This window comes from Canis lupus, chromosome 4, assembly GCF_011100685.1.
Source record: "Canis lupus familiaris isolate Mischka breed German Shepherd chromosome 4, alternate assembly UU_Cfam_GSD_1.0, whole genome shotgun sequence".
NCBI lineage: Eukaryota > Metazoa > Chordata > Mammalia > Carnivora > Canidae > Canis > Canis lupus.
The window spans coordinates 53,973,077-53,992,493 of record NC_049225.1 but is presented as its reverse complement, the minus strand read 5'-3'; the positions used below and the strand labels follow the sequence as shown (position 1 = coordinate 53,992,493).

General features: G+C 39.3%; 1 protein-coding gene across 2 annotated transcripts in view; it reads right to left on the bottom strand.

Annotated features, from left to right (window-relative positions):
- The window catches only part of TIMD4 (T cell immunoglobulin and mucin domain containing 4), a 39,935-nt gene extending 33,680 nt beyond the window's left edge, over window positions 1-6,255 (bottom strand). Inside the window, exon 1 of one of the 2 annotated variants that reach the window (XM_038534928.1) lies at window positions 6,130-6,255. In XM_038534928.1, the coding sequence (XP_038390856.1) occupies window positions 6,130-6,187 (58 nt within the window). In that variant the 5' untranslated portion in view covers window positions 6,188-6,255. The remainder of the gene's footprint in view (window positions 1-6,129) is intronic. The other variant, XM_038534929.1, reaches the window with a different exon arrangement.
- Between the last annotated feature and the right edge of the window lie 13,162 nt (window positions 6,256-19,417).

Genomic DNA, 19,417 nt, shown 5'->3' with positions numbered 1-19,417 from the left:
GCAGATCCAAAACCAGCATTCTACCCACTGTATCTCAATAAGCGGTGAGTATGTGCTACTGAACAAATGGGACTCCCTCCTCCTCTACCTGGAGAATGCTGTGGCAGTAAGATAAGCTGTTGAACTACATTCTGCTGTCCATCTCTTCTTTCGGTACTGGATACAGAAATTAATTGCTCTGGACTATTTATTTGTTGTTAAAGAATATAAAGTTAGGTGAAGCATGAAAACTTTTTAATGTTAAAACTGGAAGGGACCACAGGAATTAGATAGAATGGCAGCTGTGACATACAGAAATGCTGGAAGCTTAGTCTTACCAAATTAGCTGTGTGAGATGAAAGGTATCACTATTTCTAAAATGAAGTAGTTATCTTTCCCAGCTTTGGCTGCTTATCAGCATGACCCAGCATGACCCAGGGAGCTTGCTAAAAAATGCAAATTTTATTGCCCAATCCTGAATCAGAATATCTGAGGCCAACACCTATGGAAATAAATATAAATAACCAAATTCTCCAAGTCATTCTGATGTAGCTTGCTACTCGCCCAGTGCTTGAGGGCCACTAGACAAGCTCTTCTAACGTGGCTTCCATGTCTGAGAATCTGTGAAACATTTTCGCTGTGGCAAATATTAAGTCCACTGGTTTACCTGAGCATCAGCAATTGTTCTAATCCCCTCACCCCCCAAAAATGCTATGGAAGGCAGGCTGAAGCTCATCAGGACTCCATCCTGCTCCCTCTGAAGCACCTAGGTCCTGCTTATTGTTTTCCCCGAGGAATCTTCCTGTGAGACTCTCCATTCACTAATTTTGTGGATCCATTTGGCTAAGTTGTATAAGACATGGCGAGCAGTACCAGGTTCTTCCCCTGACCCAGGTGTCAGGGATGCTCATATATCCCTCTCTAGAAGAAGATGAGCACAAACCCTAAGAGTCACCAAACTCAGACCAGCCTGGAGAATTCCCTGAAACCACAGTTTCTTCACTTCATTAAAGTAGAAATGTTTCAATGGTCATAAATGCTCTGGAAGTGCCTTTTGCTCACCATGAAACAAGGAAAAAAATAAATGAGAAATTCATTGTCATCACCTTCAGCTATATTAGCAACACAGAACATATGCTCCCAACACTAACAACTCCCATAATATGAGCTTGTTCCAATGAATATTTGGAAAATTAATAGCAAATACATTCAGGAATTGTTTCTGCTAGAAATTGGACAGTTTATTTTTCCAGTATAACTGTACGGAAGGAGGCATCCTACTACTCAGTAAGAAAAGACCAGTTAGAAAAATTGACAGCAGACAGAATAGGCATAGATGAGAAAATGTGTGCAGCCAGGAAATTTCCCCTCTAAGACTAGCAAAAATTTAGAATGCCAATAATATCAAGGTTGGCCAGACAGGGATCTAGGAAATGACATAGGCTACTAGAGTATACTGGAATGAATTGGTAGGTTAATTGGTATAGCCACACTGTGGGGCAGCCTGGCAGTTCCGTTAATACTGAACATGCACGTATCCGAGGTAAGCCTTAACGATTTTGTGTTTTGTTATCCACCCTGGAAAAACACGCCTGCACAAGGAAACCTGTTTGCAAATGTTTGCTACAGCTTTCACATATATGTGGAGGAAATGAACAACGTATGCATGGGGAATGGCAAAACTGGCATACGCATTCCAAGGAATTGTGAATGAATCATTCATTCCCTGTAATCATTCCAAGGTTAGTGGAAGTAAAGAGATCTATATCGGTTGACATGAAAACTCCAAACCTTTTTAATGCATGAAAAGGGCAAATTCAAAACAACACATAAAATATAAAAAACATCTGATTACATAAATAAAACAATTTGCATTTTTTTGTGGGCACAGACATATGAAGGTAAATGCATAGAAAAGTGTCTGGTGACACATGATGTGATGAGCACTGGGTGTTATACTATATGTGGCAAATTGAATTTAAAGAAAAGAAGAGGGCAGCCCCAGTGGTTCATCGGTTTAGCCCCACCTTCAGCCGGGGTGTGATCCTGGAGACCTGGGATCGAGTCCTACATAGGGCTCCCTGCATGGAGCCTGCTTCTCCCTCTACCTGTGTGTGTGTGTGTGTGTGTGTGTGTGTGTGTATGTGTGTCATGAATAAAATAAATAAAATCTTTAAAAAATAAAGAAAAGAAGAGTGTCTGGTGGGATATACACTCAACTCATTGTACCAGTCACCTCTGTGGTCAGAGGAAAGGAAGTGGGGCTGGAGGTAGTAGTCAAAGGAATTTTAGCTTTATAATGGCTATTATATTTTTCATTAAGGGTATTTCTATATTACTGATCTGATTAAAAATTAATATTAAAAAAAGGAAGTGGGCAATTTGGTGTGGCAGAAAAACACTCATTGAGCTTACATTGTAAACCTCATTCTGCCAGATACTGCTTTTGTGTTCTTGGAGGAAAGCCACAATAATCCTGACCTCATTATCATCGAAAGACAAAGGAGATATATAATACTTGCTTCAGAAATAGTTTGGAGGTTCACATGCAATGAAGTATCAAATGCCACATGAAATTAATAAAGTATTAGTACAAGTAACCAGGCATTTCAGAATTTAGAAATAGGACAAGAAGCTGTTGCTTGCCATTACAAAAGCATTTTGGAGCAGAGGGATCAGTGGCATCAAATCAACGCCCATCTTTGGAAATTACCCAGGAGGGGCATCAGGGTGACTCAGTGGTTAAGCATCTGCCTTTGGCTCAGGGCATGATCCTGGGGTTCTGGGATAAAATCCCACATTGGGCAGGAAACTGCTTCTCCCTCTGCCTGTGTCTCTGCCTCTCTCTGTGTGTCTCTCATGAATAAATAAATAAAATCTTAAATTAAAAAAAAGAAATTGCCCAGGATGGTAGGTACAACCAAGATTCTGGTGTCAGCTGTTTTCCTTCTCCAGCTGGTGACCTCTAGAAAGACCCTTTACCAACCTGGGTCTCAGTTTCACTATTTATAAAGTGTTTCATTCCACATCTTTTTTTAAAAAAGATTTTTATTTATTATTTATTTGAGAGAGAGAGAGAGAGAGAGCACAAGCAAGGGGAAGAGTGGCAAAGGAAGAGGGAGAAGCAGATTCCCACTGAGCAGAGACCCTGACATCGGGCTTGATCCCAGGACTCTGGGATCACGACCTGAGGTGAAGGCAGACATTTATATCAACTGAGCTACCCAGACGCCCCTCCTTCTACATCTTTTAAGAGCACATCCAGCCCTGATTGCTCCTTGGTGATTCTGAGCAGTCTCTTCTACATTGGTCATTTTAGCAAAGGCACAAATGAAAAATGAACAACACACCATTCTCTCTGAAGGTGCTGCTTCCTTCAGGCAGGATTGGAGAAGCCCACACAATCAGTGTCTGACAAGTAGCAGGGAACGTGGACACAGTCTCCAACAAACTGTAGCATAATAAAACCTCCACACCTCAATCAGAAAAGACCCCGAATAGCCAGGGGAATTTTAAAAAAGAAAACCATATCTGAGGGCATCACAATGCCAGATTTCAGGTTGTACTACAAAGCTGTGGTCATCAAGACAGTGTGGTACTGGCACAAAAACAGACACATAGATCAATGGAACAGAATAGAGAATCCAAAAGTGGACCCTGAACTTTATGGTCAACTAATATTCGATAAAGGAGGAAAGACTATCCATTGGAAGAAAGACAGTCTCTTCAATAAATGGCGCTGGGAAAATTGGACATCCACATCCAAAAGAATGAAACTAGACCACTCTCTTTCACCATACACAAAGATAAACTCAAAATGGATGAAAGATCTAAATGTGAGACAAGATTCCATCAAAATCCTAGAGGAGAACACAGGCAACACCCTTTTTGAACTCGGCCATAGTAACTTCTTGCAAGATACATCCACGAAGGCAAAAGAAACAAAAGCAAAAATGAACTATTGGGACTTCATCAAGATAAGAAGCTTTTGCACAGCAAAGGATACAGTCAACAAAACTCAAAGACAACCTACAGAATGGGAGAAGATATTTGCAAATGACATATCAGATAAAGGGCTAGTTTCCAAGATCTATAAAGAACTTATTAAACTCAACACCAAAGAAACAAACAATCCAATCATGAAATGGGCAAAAGACATGAACAGAAATCTCACAGAGGAAGACATAGACATGGCCAACATGCACATGAGAAAATGCTCTGCATCACTTGCCATCAGGGAAATACAAATCAAAACCACAATGAGATACCACCTCACACCAGTGAGAATGGGGAAAATTAACAAGGCAGGAAACAACAAATGTTGGAGAGGATGTGGAGAAAAGGGAACCCTCTTGCACTGTTGGTGGGAATGTGAACTGGTGCAGCCACTCTGGAAAACTGTGTGGAGGTTCCTCAAACAGTTAAAAATATACCTGCCCTACGACCCAGCAATTGCACTGTTGGGGATTTACCCCAAAGAGACAAATGCAATGAAACGCCAGGACACCTGCACCCCAATGTTTATAGCAGCAATGGCCACGATAGCCAAACTGTGGAAGGAGCCTCGGTGTCCAACGAAAGATGAATGGATAAAGAAGATGTGGTTTATGTATACAATGGGATATTACTCAGCTATTAGGAATGACAAATATCCACCATTTGCTTCAACGTGGATGGAACTGGAGGGTATTATGCTGAGTGAAGTAAGCCAGTCGGAGAAGGACAAACATTATATGTTCTCATTCATTTGGGGAATATAAATAATAGTGAAAGGGAATATAAGGGGAGGGAGAAGAAATGTGTGGGAAATATCAGAAAGGGAGACAGAACGTAAAGACTGCTAACTCTGGGAAACGAACTAGGGGTGGTAGAAGGGGAGGAAGGGTGGGGGGTGGGAGTGAATGGGTGACGGGCACTGGGGGTTATTCTGTATGTTAGTAAATTGTACACCAATAAAAAATAAATTAAAAAAAAATAAAAATAAAAATAAAACCTCCACACCTCAACTTACTCGGGACAAGATAAAGACCAGTGAAGACACTAATAAAGAAAGTGACAGGGGCTGCCTTCATTCTGTTAACTCCTACAGAGTATCTGGGGAGAGAGAGGCAGTTAAATGATCAGTTACTACAGGGTGACAAGTTTGTTACTACAGGGCGACAAGATCTCTGATGGGTGACTCCATGGGAGATAGGAACTCAGAGCAGAAACACCTAAACTCTAAACCTTCCAGAGGCTCTGGGTGCTCAGGAAAAGCCTTACTTGGGTGGAAACCTGAGAATGCATACAGTTACAGAGGAAAGAAAGGCAGAAAATAACAGTATGGCAAAGGTTTGAAGGGTAGAAAGAACACATTTGTTTTCCTTGGAATGTTGGTGTTTTCTCACGCAGCACATTTGAAAGATCACGTGCAAATAACTATGAACTTTTAAAAGTGCTAAAAAAAAAAGTGCTAGGGACATTAGATACTGTTTAGTTCTAGGGTCATGGATTGTTCAAACTTGTCTTATCTGAGTCCCTCATTTCATACACAGAAGAGCCAGAGCAATTTCCATATGTTCCCAGCATTAACGATTAGTGACTGAGACACAACCGCAGCTCATTGCAGAGCATTTTGCCCTATGCTGCCAGGACATAGAAGTCTAAGGTGGCCCAAAATGGGTGCAGACCTCTGCATCATTCAAAACTGGAAAAAAAAAATGTGCAGAAAAGAAACATCACCTTGAAGCCTCGTCCCCAACAAAGTAAAACAAACAGGAAAACAAACTACAACTCCTGAAAATAAAGAGAAAAATAAGAATTATCATAAAGAGCTCCTACAGAACAAATTCCCCCGGCTCTGACTGTGCTAATAACATCTGCAGAGGAAATTTCTTTTCCCCATCTCATCTGACCCCTTATTTTGTGTTTCTTCTTAAATGGTCATTTCTGATTTGAACACAGATTATCCCATCCTAAAACTCCAAAACTGGTGTCAGGATAAAACCCTGTGTAACAGGGAAGGGGAGAGACCCTCCAAAGAAGGAAGCCTGGAGGGAAGCATGAGGGAAGCAGGCAACTGCTCTACCAAGGCCCAATCAGCCATGGAAACCCATCAGGGGATGCCAAGCTCTCCAGAGACTCCTGCATGGAAGGATTCAGAACACTTACTCAGAAAAAGCCGCCCGAGCTCAATCAGCAGCCAGAGAATAAGAGGCCCTTTGGACATTTTGACTGTTGGCAGGGCCCAGGAGTCTGTCTGTCTGTCCCAAGTCCATTTCTTATACTCCAGTGAATGCTGACGGGGCAGGATCATTTAGTTTCATTTCTCTTTTTGCCTCATAATCTTCCTTTTCCCCCCTCCTGAATGGTCTCCCTCAATCTGGGATGTATGATAAAATGTGCTGAGCACTTTTCTCCTAGCCACTAGCATATGTGTAAATGTGTGCATGGATAGTCAGGTTGCACCTATATTCTTTTGTCCATGTGTATTGAGGGGTTTCCCACCTACGTGTTAGCATCCATGCATGTGCTTCTGTATGTGAGCATGTGTGAGCTGTGCATGAGCTACAGTCCTCCTGGCTACTGTGCAGCTTATAGTAAAATGCAATTAACTCTCCTCATTGGCAGCTATTCAAACATAGGCTCCTCATTGGGCCAAAGGAAAGCTAGACTACAATTGGGCTCTGCAACCTTTACCTGATTCACTTGGTTCTCCATCACTCAGACCTTTGTTCCCTTTACCCTGATAATGGAGAAAGAAAAGCAGAACTGCAATCAACCATCACATAGGCCAAAATCATCATTAGAGTTTACTAGACAAGGAAAGAAGAACTCAATAGAAGAGGCATACTGTGGCCATGACAGGATGGGCTCAGGTAACAAGGAAACCCATGATCAGGAACCAATTCTACCACTTTTTAAGTGAGGCCACCTGATGGGGAAGAGCATAAAAGATAATTCATGAACCAGGTTACAAGGCTGGACTCTATAGATTCAATAATCTATCCAAGAACCAGTTAGAGGATGAATCAAATCAACTAGGTGTGTTTTCTAAAATAGACTTAGGGGCACCCGAGTGGCTCAGTCAATTGGGCATCCAATTCTTGATCTCAGCTCAGGTCTTAATCTCAGGGTTTTAAGTTCAAGCCTCATGTTGGACTCCATGCTGAACATGGAGCCTACTTAAAAATTAATTAATTGATTGATTAATTAAATAGACTTAGATCATCATCATTGGTTACTGAATGCTTAGCTATATACCACACACTCTGCTACATGATACAGATGTATTATTTAATTCTCACAACCCTAAGAAATAGATAATATTTTTCCCATTTAACACATTAGAAAACTGAGGGAGCTACATAAATTACATTGAAAGTTAAGAAGGTGTGAAAAAAAAAAAAGACTCAAGCCCAAGTTTCTCTGATCCCAAAACCCATGCCCCTAATCACTACACCCTCTTTTGACCTGTGATCCTTAGGGTAATACAGCCATGAGACTACCCATACCCGTGACCGGCCAAGTGCCACCCAGCCCCATAGAGGAAATTTAAGAATGTACAAACGCTCTAGATTTAAAAAATAGTTCTCATTTGATTGTAACCAGTCAAATGAGTCTCAGACATTCAACATTGTACAGAGTAAAAGTTTTGGTGAAAATACAAATATTGGATGAGGCTCTGGATTCAGAGAAGCTAGAAAAGCAAAAGGAAGGAATGAAAATAGAGAGACTTAGAGAAAACCTTCCCATTGAACTATGGAATCCCCTTCCTTGGAAACTGGGGAATTTAATCTCTGGATAAACTGAATGACCCCAATAAAACACAAACATTGATATTTAGGTGTCCCCCAACAATATGAACAATTCACCTTCAATAAAGTAACCAGTGCATCAGCCTCAGTCATGCATGCAACACTCCTAATTAGTTTTAAGTGTGTCACTTTAAAAGTGAATAGACAACCAAGGATCCAAGACATGTATGGAAAGTCTTCAATATGAAAAAGATAACATCCAAGATGACTTTTTCCCTCATATGTTTAGCAAATTGACAGGATGACTAGAAGACCTAAGAGCTGGACAAGCAGCCCTGACTTTCCACATGGGCTTTCCACAAGGCATCTTGAGCTTCCTTACAGTATGGTAGTCTGAAAGTAAGTGAATTTCTTACATAATATCTGGCTTTTTCAAAAATGAGCATTTCAACAGGCTCAGGAAGATTCTGCAAAGGTTATGACCTAAACCTACATGTGATTCAGTATCATTTCCACTGCATTCTGTTGGTCAAAAAGTAAGTTATTCAAGTAGAGGAAACAATACAAGGGTGTAAATTCTAGGAAGTTCATTGGAGGTAAAGGGAAAGCATCCTTGCAGACTAGTTACAAAAACCAGCAGAACAGGCTGGAACAGAAGGGCAGAGGAATAAGGTTTGGAGTGGTGGTGATGAGTGTAACTGGTAGATTGTCTCATGCATTTAGATATTTTGAAAATAGGTTCAACAGATCTTTAACAGAAAGGGGTTGAATCATTTGAGGTGATTTTTTAAAAGATTTTATTTATTTATTTATTTGAAAGAAGGAGAGAGTGGGTAGCCTGGGTGGCCCAGCGGTTTAGCACCACCTTCAGCCCAGGGCCTGATCCTGGAGACTCAGGATCGAGTCCCACATCAGGCTCCATGCATGGAGCCTGCTTCTCCCTCTGCCTGTGTCTCTGCCTCTCTCTCTCTCTCTCTCTCTCTCTCTCTTTCCTTCTCTCTCTTTCTCTGTGTCTCTCATGAATAAATAAATAAATAATCTTAAAAAGAGAGAGAGAGAGAGAAAGTGGGGGGAGGGGCAGAGAGAGAAGCAGACTCCCCGCTGAGCAGAGAACTGGTACGGGCTCAATCCCAGGACCCTGGGATCATGACCTGAGCTGAAGGCATCCACTTAACTGACTGATCCACCCAAACACCCCGGGATGAATTTTGATAAACACTTGGAAAATTAAGAAAAGGAAAACATGAGACAATTATTACACTCAGGAAAGTTAAAATATTGTACAAGAAAAAATATGTAATTATACTACATTTGTTCAATGTGAAAGATAGTTATATGGTCATGATAATGTAAAGTCTGGCTACTAGTTTAACACAAAGTTGTTGGGGGTGCCTGGGTGGCTCAGCGGTTGAGCGCCTGCCTTCGGCCCAGGGCGTGATCCTGGAGTCCCGGGATCTGGTCCCGCATCGGGCTCCCTGCATGGAGCCTGCTTCTCCCTCTGCCTACGTCTCTTCCTCTCTCTCTCTGTGTGTCTCTCATGAATAAATAAATAAAAATCTTTAAAAAAATAAATAAACACAAAATTGTGATATGAATACATTGAGAAGATGGGCAGAGAAGAAGGGGAGTGAAGGTGCAAGAAAGCCAAACCCAATTCACCCTTATAGGAGATCAATAGGGGGTGATCAGAGTGATCAATCAAACAATACCAGTATAAACACATTATTAGTAATATGGAAGAGGGGAAAAACAGAAGAAACAATTTAGAAGGCTTTACGTTTTATGGGAAGGACTATGAGAGAAATCAACCGGTTTTTTAGTTATTAACTTTTTAGAATAATTTTACTATTAAAAATGTACATACTGAGCACACCTAGCACCCAATATTAGTTTCTAAATACCACTCTCCAATAGAAGAAACCAGGGCTCCTTGGAGAAGTGTGGACTAGACATACTGACTTTCTTCCAAAGCATCCAATAAAGACAGTGAGAACAAAGACTGCCTTTATTTTTTTTTTAATTTTTTATTGGTGTTCAATTTAGTAACATACAGAATAACCCCCAGTGCCTGTCACTCATTCACTCCCACCCCCCGCCCTCCTCCCCTTCTTCCACCCCTAGTTCGTTTCCCAGAGTTAGCAGTCTTTACGTTCTGTCTCCCTTTCTGATATTTCGCCTTTAGAGAGGAGAGATCTGGCAAACATGACCTCAGGCAGGTGATCAAGGTCAGCATCAACAGAGATAATAAGTCACCTCGATGGTCTGTACCCTTGATGTGATGTGATGTGGTGTAAATGGCGCTTTACCTCTGGGGTAAAGTCTTCCTCCCAAGAAATATAATCCTACTCTAATCATGAGAAAAACATCAAACACAGCCACACTGAGTCACATCCTACAAAATATTTGCCAAATACTTCTCAAAACTGTCGAGGTCATAAAACACAAGAAAAGCCTGAAAAATGTTAACAGCCCAGAGGAACATAAGGAGATGTAATAATCAAATGTAATGCTGTATCCTAGATAGGCTTCTGGAAGGAAAAAAGGGCCAGTAGGTGAAAACTAAGGAAATTTTGGACTTTGGTTAATAACAATGTATTGGTATTGATTTATTAATTGTTATAGATATACCATTACCACAATGTAAGACGTTAACAATAGGGGGAACTGAGTGTGGTGTGTATAGGAACTCTGTTCTATCTTCATCATTTTTCTTTAAATCTAAAGCTATTCTAAAACAAAGATTTTCTTAATGTACATATTCTTTTTTCTTAGAAATGCAAATGTTAATAATAATTTAGCATCTGGAAAAGGTCATACACTGGAAAGAGAGACTGAGACTAAGCTTAATTATCTTCTCTTCCTAAGTTAAGGTCCCTGGACAGTCTTCAGGGAATTCACAAACATCCTAATATTGGATGCTCAATTTGTGTTACCATATTAGAGCATATTCTTGAGAGAGGACCATAGCAGTTTTGGATAATTCATGTTTTTGCCACCTTCCTCCACATGTGCATCTAGAGAGCCAGTCCTCCCTCATTCCCAGTCAGTGCAGTTTAGATGGCATTGGTTTCATTCATGGCCATGGTGTTTGGATCAAGGATGAACAATTGATCCAAATAAAGCCAGGGATATACAACCTTAACACATTTCCTGGAACTTTTGAGAGATAGTAACACTCCCTATTTTCCACTGCTTTTTCAGCTGTGAGGCTATGAGCTTGAATCCAAATATATTCAGTATGCCACCAATGGGTGAAGCCTGCCTGATGAGAAAACCAATCAGGCAGAAAGTAAGTAGAGAAATAGAGAACCCTAGGCCCTCTATGAATTTCGAACCCCTGAAACAAGACACATCAATGTGTCAATAAATTTCTTTTTGAGCTTCAGCCAATTTGTGTGAGGTCTTCAGTCATTTGGAATCAAAAGATCCCATGTTCTTAAACCTAAAAGAACTTCTATGTAGTGATAGTTCATCAGGATCTCTAAAGTTTCTTTTTTTTTCTTCAATCTTAACAGTTTACTCAATTATCTGGTCCAGTTATCTGCTAGTTAGGTCACCTAACACCTGTTTCACCCTGACCTTTCAATCATTCAGCAAGTGACTCATCAACCTATTAAACTTTAGGCATGTAGGAATTCTGCCTACCTCTGGGGATAAAGACAAACAAGGCATAGATCCTACCCTTAAGGTCCTGACATTTTCAAATTTTAAGCAAAGGAGGTATTATTTAGCTTATTATTTAAAGATAAGGCTGTGGGAGTCTAGAGAAGATAAAAGACTATTAAGTAATATGAAGGAAATAGAATCCAGGTTTTCTAATAAAGAGTTCTTTGTGATAAACAAAAGAAAGAAACTTCCTTTCTGATGAGTGAGATTAAATTCAGTCCCACTCATTCATTTTTATTCAATCATTTCTTCATCAGTTATAGCAGGGGTCAGCAAACTATGGCCTATGGCCCAGGTCCAGCCCATCACTCATCTTTGTAAATAAAGTTTTATTGCAATACAGCCATGCCCATATGTTTCCATATTGTCTATGGCTGCTTTCATAGTACAATGGCAGAGTTGAATAAATCCAACAGACACTGCATGGCCCACAAAGCCAAAGATTATTTACTATCTGGTCTTAACAGAAAAAGTTCAATAACCTTTGAACTATATATTGAGTTCATGCTATGTGCCATGCACTGTGCTAAACACTAAGATGGGAATATTAGACCAGCCATTCTTTTCCTCAATAAGCTCACAGGCTAGTACCTCCTAGTGGGAGATAAACAAGTTAACAGACAATATAGCACATTGTTATAGGGAAAGGACAGAACAGTATGGGAGCGTTGAGAGAAGAGTCCTAGCCCAGTCTTGAAGATGGAAGAAGAAAATCAAGGATACTTTTTAAATATAGATCTCAAGGACATTGGAGAGCATTGTGGTGTCATGGAAAGAATTTCAGGCAGAGTAAAGAGAATGTAAAAGCTCCGTGGTAATAACAACAGCATATTTTAGAGTAATCAAAGAATTTCAGCTCCACAGGTCTTTATTACAGTATTTAAAAGTAGATGTGGAACTAGGGCACCTGAGTCCCTCAGTCAGTTGAGTGTCTGACTCTTGATTTCAGCTCAAGTCATGATCTCTGGGTTGTGAGATTGAGTCACACATTGGGCTCCATACTGGGCGTGAAGCCTGCTTAAGATTCTCTCCCTCTCTTGTCCCTTGCCCCTCCCACTCCTGCTCTCCCTGTTTAAAAAAAATTAAAGAGTAAATGTAGAACCTAAATGTTCTCACCACAAAAAAAAAAAAAGCACAAATGAAGCAACAGAATAAAACAAGGTTATGCATAGGCCAATACTGATATGATATAGTGATCTGAGAATTATGATTAGTGTATATATGTGTGTGTGTGTGTGTGTGTGTGTAGATTTCTCTATGGCCAGACCTCAAATCAGGAGGGAAGAGATGGAAGTGCCAAATGAGAAGACTGGAACATAGGCCAGAAGCAGACCATGAAGGGCCTGATAGGCCACATGAAAGAGAAAACTATCTGAGGGCAAGGAGGAATCCATCTTTTGTGGATGATTACTGAGCTTGAGAGTAACACCTATAAAAGAAAGAATTCCACAATTGGGAGCATTTCCATCAAAATGTGTCTAGAACTAACTAGTTGTAAGCTCTCTAAATCTCCTCCAGTTTTGGCAGGTTATGACTATGTATTCTCTTAGATCAGGAAATAATTCAACCTGAGAAGGGAGCTATTTTTTGAGTTCTTTTACTGGGGGTAGAAAGGTAGCCTCTCTTGCTTATTATAGTCAACCATGGATGTCTAATCAGAAAGATTTTTCTAACTCTATGACCCCTGCATCAGCTTCTTTATTTTCTGTGGTTTCCTGTGGGATGAGAAATCACACTACTGGCGTTCCATCTTGACTACATACCAGCTGCGTGACTATAAGCAAATTATGCAATGTCTCTGTGCTTAATCACCCTTCTGTAAAATGGAAGGGTACCTACATCTTGGACTGCTGTGAGCATTAAATGAGGTGGTCTATGGAAAGCATTTAGCAGAGTGCCATGCAAATAGTGAACCCCTAAAAAATATTAGTTATTATTCAACTAGTTATTGTTCAGGGAGAGTTAGAAAAACACAAAAGACAAAATGACCTATTGAAGTGGACATATCCTGTTGCTGCCTGCTCTCCGTCTCTTCCTCTGTGGAACCAACACTTTTTCAACCTATATGGATCCAGTCTGGCATAGAGTAGGGTGGGCATATGTCTTAGGTATAACCATTCATTTTTAACCCATTCTCTTGTGGTGATTGAGACAAGACAAAGAAAATAGACTGGTTTACTTGGAGAAGCTGGTTCAATCAGAGGCATGGAGAGCCAAGGAATCTTGGGAAAAAGCAAGTAAAGGATCACTAATTTACCCATCAATCCAAAGCTTAATATATGTGGTCACATTTCTACTTGTATACTTCCTTTCAAGTAGTCCGTTCTACTTCTGTATAGCCCTAGTTGTTAGGAAATAGAAAGGAATTAATATTCATAAAATTGTGGCTATGTGCTAAGCTCTGTGCTAGGTGTTGTTCACATATAATCCCAATGTATTGTAAATAAATAAATATATATATGTACATATATATATAACACACACACACACATATATATCTTTTGCACTACACATATAAGGAAAGAGGGATTATAAGATATTTAAAATTTAACTCAAAATATAGTTCTTATTGTCTAGTATGTTAGAGCTTATTTGGGGATAAGAACAGAGGTTCACTCATATTGCCCCAAAAAAGAGATGACTTATGACAGGGCATTATGGAATCAGTACCCCATCAGGAATCTCCAAGGTATCACTTACTCTGCGCTTCTCTTGAGTATCTCTGCCTCTCTCTGAACCTCTCCCCATGACCAGCTTTCTCATGATTTCAACTTGCATATGGTCTATATCATACATTCCAGCCCCAAACCCTCTCTGTGACCCTCACTCAACTCAGCTCTCTGAGCTCACTGACTCATTCTCTCAATTTTAAATTCCAGATTTCTGAAAAAGAACTCCAGTCCCTCCAGTTGTCATTTTCCACAGAAGGCCCAAGGCTGTAGTTCATTGGCAGATCTGTAGCTGGCTACCCTAGGATCAGCCTTGTCCATGGGGAGAAAGATCCTATACAGAACTCAATCATTCCATTTGCCATTTCAGAAATGGGAGCTATGGATGAGGTACAGTCCCTCAGAAGTGGCTGGGCTAGGCAGGCAAGAGCTAAGAACTCTAATACAAATAATTTGTGTATGAGTCGGTCACCAGAATAGTTCATTGATTGAATCACTTGGGAATCCTTTCAACTGTGGGTAACAGAAAATCCAATTCACAGAAGCCTAAACATTTAAGGGTTTTTTTCCCCCTCTCATAACAAGAAGTCTGGTGGATATAGGTAACCCAGGGATTTAAAAATATCATCAAGGACTCAGGCCCATGTTGGTTTGTTACAACATGGTCATAGGAGGGCTGATGTACTTTCAAACATCAAATTCATCTTTGATAAGGGGAAAGGAGAGTCCTAGGTGGCTTTCACATCATTAATCCTTGACTTTCATTTGGGAAGGGAAGCCCTTCCAAGCAAATATCTTCTTTAACAGAGCACTTTTCCAGGATAAGGGACCATATGTACTCATACTCTGCAGATGGCCCCATGTCAGGCTTCCAACAGATAACTATTTCTTGTTGAGTGAGTGAATTGATTAATTAATTAATTAATTAATATTTTGGCTCATTAAAGGGATAAGCTGATAAGAAAGAAGACTATTAGCTATCAGAAGAGGCAAATATTTCAGAAATCTCCATGAGACCTTGTCTCACCTCTCTGAATCTCAATTTCTTCATCTGTAAAATAGGATTGCATAATCTCTTCACCATAAAGTTTATTTGGGGATTAAATGAGACCATTTATGGGCAAGCCCTTTGAAATCATAAAGGATTAGGAAGATATTGTTTTGACTTCTAAGCTGTGGAAACAAAGATAGGAGGAAGCTGGAGTGAGTCAATTGGCCCGAAGTCATCCTCACAAATAGAAAAGGAGAAATAGTGCCTGGGTGTATACATATTCTGGCTGATTCAAGAAGTCATTGTTACAAGGATCTTACCCTCTAAAGATGAAAGAGAGTTTCCATCTGAATAATATGGAAAGTGCTGAAATCTTGGAAACCCAACTCTTGTTTTTCTGGTAAGGCCAAAACTTGGATTAAGAAATTGAAAGTGGAAGAATTAGATGTAAAAATAAAAAAGTGCATCATTCAACTTCCTTGGGAATATCCTTCCTAGTTGGCTCAAATATTAAGAAATCACGATTTCCAGGTCATATTATACTGTGGAGCCTCAGATAAATGTAATTGGCCGCCTTTGGCAATTGAATTCAATTTGATATCATATAGCTTAGTGATAGTCATTTTTATAGATATCCCAGTTATCTTCCAGGCCTATGGTTGAATAGCATGCCCACCCTCATGATGTTAGATATGGGCACTTGATTTGGCCAGTGCCTGTGGGCAGAAGTGTCATGGGTCTGTAGGTGGAAGTCTATATAAATTTGTATACAATTCATTACTCTCCCTTCCCCTGACAGAGCAACTGGCTCTAAATAGTGAAAGCTTCACAACCCTGTGTCCCTGAGTAAGAATGACATCAAGAAGGAACTCCTCCCCCAATGACATTCAATGAAAGCCCACGAAAACAAAAATAAAATTTTATTGTTCTAAACCACTAAATTGTTTGTTTAACTGCAGCATAATGTAACATATCCTAACATTACCTAGGTGCTATGGAAACAGCAACAAGGAGTGGTTAAGAACATTCCAATGAGACAGTCCACAATTGGAGGCTCTGACACTTACTAGCTGCATGACTACTACCATTTACCCCTCTGTAGTCTTGCTCTTGTTCCTGTATCAGTCTAGATCTATGGTTCTCAGATCTGTGATTCTCAGATTTGGCTGCACCTTAAAATCACAAGAGAAACTTCTTTTAAGATTTTATTTATTTGAGAGAGAGAGTGTGTGTGAGTGCGAGATCGAGAGTGAATGAGCAAGCATAAACAGGGCGAGGGGGAGGGGCAAAGGGAGAAGGAAAGCAAAGTCCCCACTGAGCAGGGAGCCCTGCACAGGGCTTAATCCCACAACCTTGGGATCATGACCTGAGCTGAAGGCAGATGCTTAACTGACTGGGCCCCAGGTGCCCCCACAAGAGAAGCTTCTGAAAAAGATGCCCAGGTTCTGTGCCAAATATTGTGATTTCATTGGATTTCAGTGGAACCTAGACATAATATTTTTTAAGCTGAAATGTGCAGCTAGGTTTGAGAATCACTTGTCTAGGATTCTTTAATTTTACTGAACTGGATCATCTTTCAACACTCAGACTGAATCTTCTACAAAAAGTCTTCCGGAATTCAAAGGTCCCACTTGAGTTTCAGTAGCAAGTTAGGCATACCTTATCTCTGAAATTAGAACATCATAGTAAGGTTATCCATGTCCATATGTATTTTCTAACTGGAGCATTAGATCTCCTAGAATACAGGGACTGCACTAGAATCTTCTTGTGCTGGCACCTCATGTCATATTATGCATCAAAGTAACCTAATAAATGCTTATTTATTTAAGCAGAAAAGAGACCACTTGATTAAAATTAAGAAACCATTGGTTACCTTTGAGAAAACAGCTCTAAGATAAGGGTGGGAAAAAAAATAGTAATCATTCTACATTGAGCAGTAAATGTGAAGGTAAGTTTGGTTATCTATTTGAAGATGTCTTGACACCAGAAATAGAAAGACAGATGATGATGGTCAAGAGAACGGGCTATTTTTAGGATGGGCAAAAATCAGGTTTTGTAGCATTGGGAAAGATATCGCTCAAAGGGAGAAATGTGTTTCCACAGAAAAGCTTAATTTTTGTTAGTCAAAGATTCAGAAATAGAAAAAGGAGGAGGGGAAAAAAGCACTATTGTACAAAATGTCAAGAATGGTTTTTTCTGTATGCTGAGATCTGGGTGGTATGTTTTCTTTCACTTCCAGCAGGTGCTCAATAAGTATTTGTCCAATGAATAAATTTTCTTTGTGTGAATGAACATGTGTATTTCTTCAGAGATGCAGAGTTGAGTTAGCCATACATTTTAGGGCACAACATCATCATAGTCTGTTACACCTCCTATTTTTTCTGATATCTGCATACCTATCCCAACTTTTCTCTAATGTATTGAATCAATGTCACTGCATATGTAAGTATCCTCGAAAGATGCGTATTGTTACTTCGTGTGTTATTTTTTAATTTACAAAACATTTTGCCATAGATCTCATTCTGCCTTTTTTTTTACTTAATCCTATGTTCTTAAGATCTGTGTTACAATATGTACATTAATCTTAAAGCTTCTAATTGCTTAATATACCATTGTAGGCATATCCTCTATTCTCTTAATGATGAATACCTAGTTTGCCTTCAACTCTCCACTAACAAAAAAATTTTTTTTCAGTGAACAATCTCTTACATATCCTTACATGGACCTGAGAAAGAATTCTTTAGGGGTAGATATCTAGAAAAAGGATTGTTAAACCATAGGCTAGGCACACACTTAATTTTTATAAGCACTGCCAAATCTCTCTCCAAAACAAATGACCAGTTTTACTCCTGCCAGTTATGCATGAGAGTTTTGTTTCCCCACATCCTTGCTAACAATATCCTTCCTATTTTTTAAAAGCAGGTCATAGATCCACATGATGGAGTTGTTTATTGATGGACTAACTAGAAGAAATAAAATGGATATCTGAAGGAAAAGGTGCCACCAATAAAGGGAGATCTTTTCTCATCCACAACAGAAACAAATTCTGAACCTCTCATAACTTGGGCTAAGGAACCAAAATTTGCAAATCCAGATAAATGTCTTAGTGGCTCTGGGCCCTGCTCAGAAGCAGCTGACTTCAGGGAGGGACGAGTAATGATATCCTTCTTTACAATTTTTGCCAAGCTGGTGAATGTAATGTGCTACTTTTGTTCTCTTTAGATTTCTTTTACTACCAAGAGTTTAGTCATCTCTTCACATACTGGTTAACTGTTTATGTTTCTCCTTTAGTGAATGGACTTCTTTTATCTTTGCCCACTTTTCATGTGTGTGTGTGTGTGTGTGTGTGTGTGTGTGATCTCTAAACATTAATTTTTTCTTCTCCATCATTCCTTTACCAACTTTGTCCATTGAATACTTCACTAAAATGAAACCCTTTATTAAAATATATCAAGCTTTATCCTTATGACTTCTACTGGGGGGAGTATATTTAAGAGGGTTTTTTTTCCACTCCAAGGTTACTGTAATATTTGCCTATAGCTTTTCCACTAATCTTATAGTTTGGTCTTGTAATTGATCTCACCATTATATATGGTATGAGGTGGAAATCTAACTTTATTTTTTCTATATAATAAGCTAATCTTCTCATTATTCTCTCCTAAAAATACATCCTTTTTCATTGGTTGGTGATGCTATCTCTATCATTGCTATGCAGAATATTAGATAGGTAGATAAATGTATGTGGATGTGTGTGTGTTCTGTGTTACTTATTTTGTTGCACTGGGCTTTTTCTCTGTGTTCCTGTTCTTGGGCCCTTATCACATTATTCTATATGATGCTTGGTAAAAGGCTTTAATATTGAAGAGTGGTTCTGAACAATCCCACTACCTTTGTTTTTATTTTTATTTGTTATTATTTGCTATTTTTTATTTCATACTTGCATGAAAATTCTAGAATCAGTGCTGAGTGCTTAAAAAGATTCCATTAAGAGGATGGGGAGGGTGCAATGAAGGCAGTCAGAAGGTAAAAACTTCCAATTATAAGATAAATAAGTTCTGGGAGGTAATGTACAGCATAGTCATGAAGCTATTAATACTATCGTATATTTGAAAATTGCTGAAAAAGTAGATCTTAAAAGTTATCAAAAGAGATGAGAAAAAGTTATCATCACATATAACTATGTGAGGTGATAGATGTTGACAAAACTTATTGCGGTAATCATTTTGCAATATATACACATACCAAGTTAGTTGTAAACTGAAAATGAATACAATCTTGTATGTCAGTTATATCTCAATAAAACTAAAAAGAAGAAAGATCCTGTTGGATTTTTTTGGAATTGGCTTAAATGACCTGATTTATCAAAAAAGAATTGG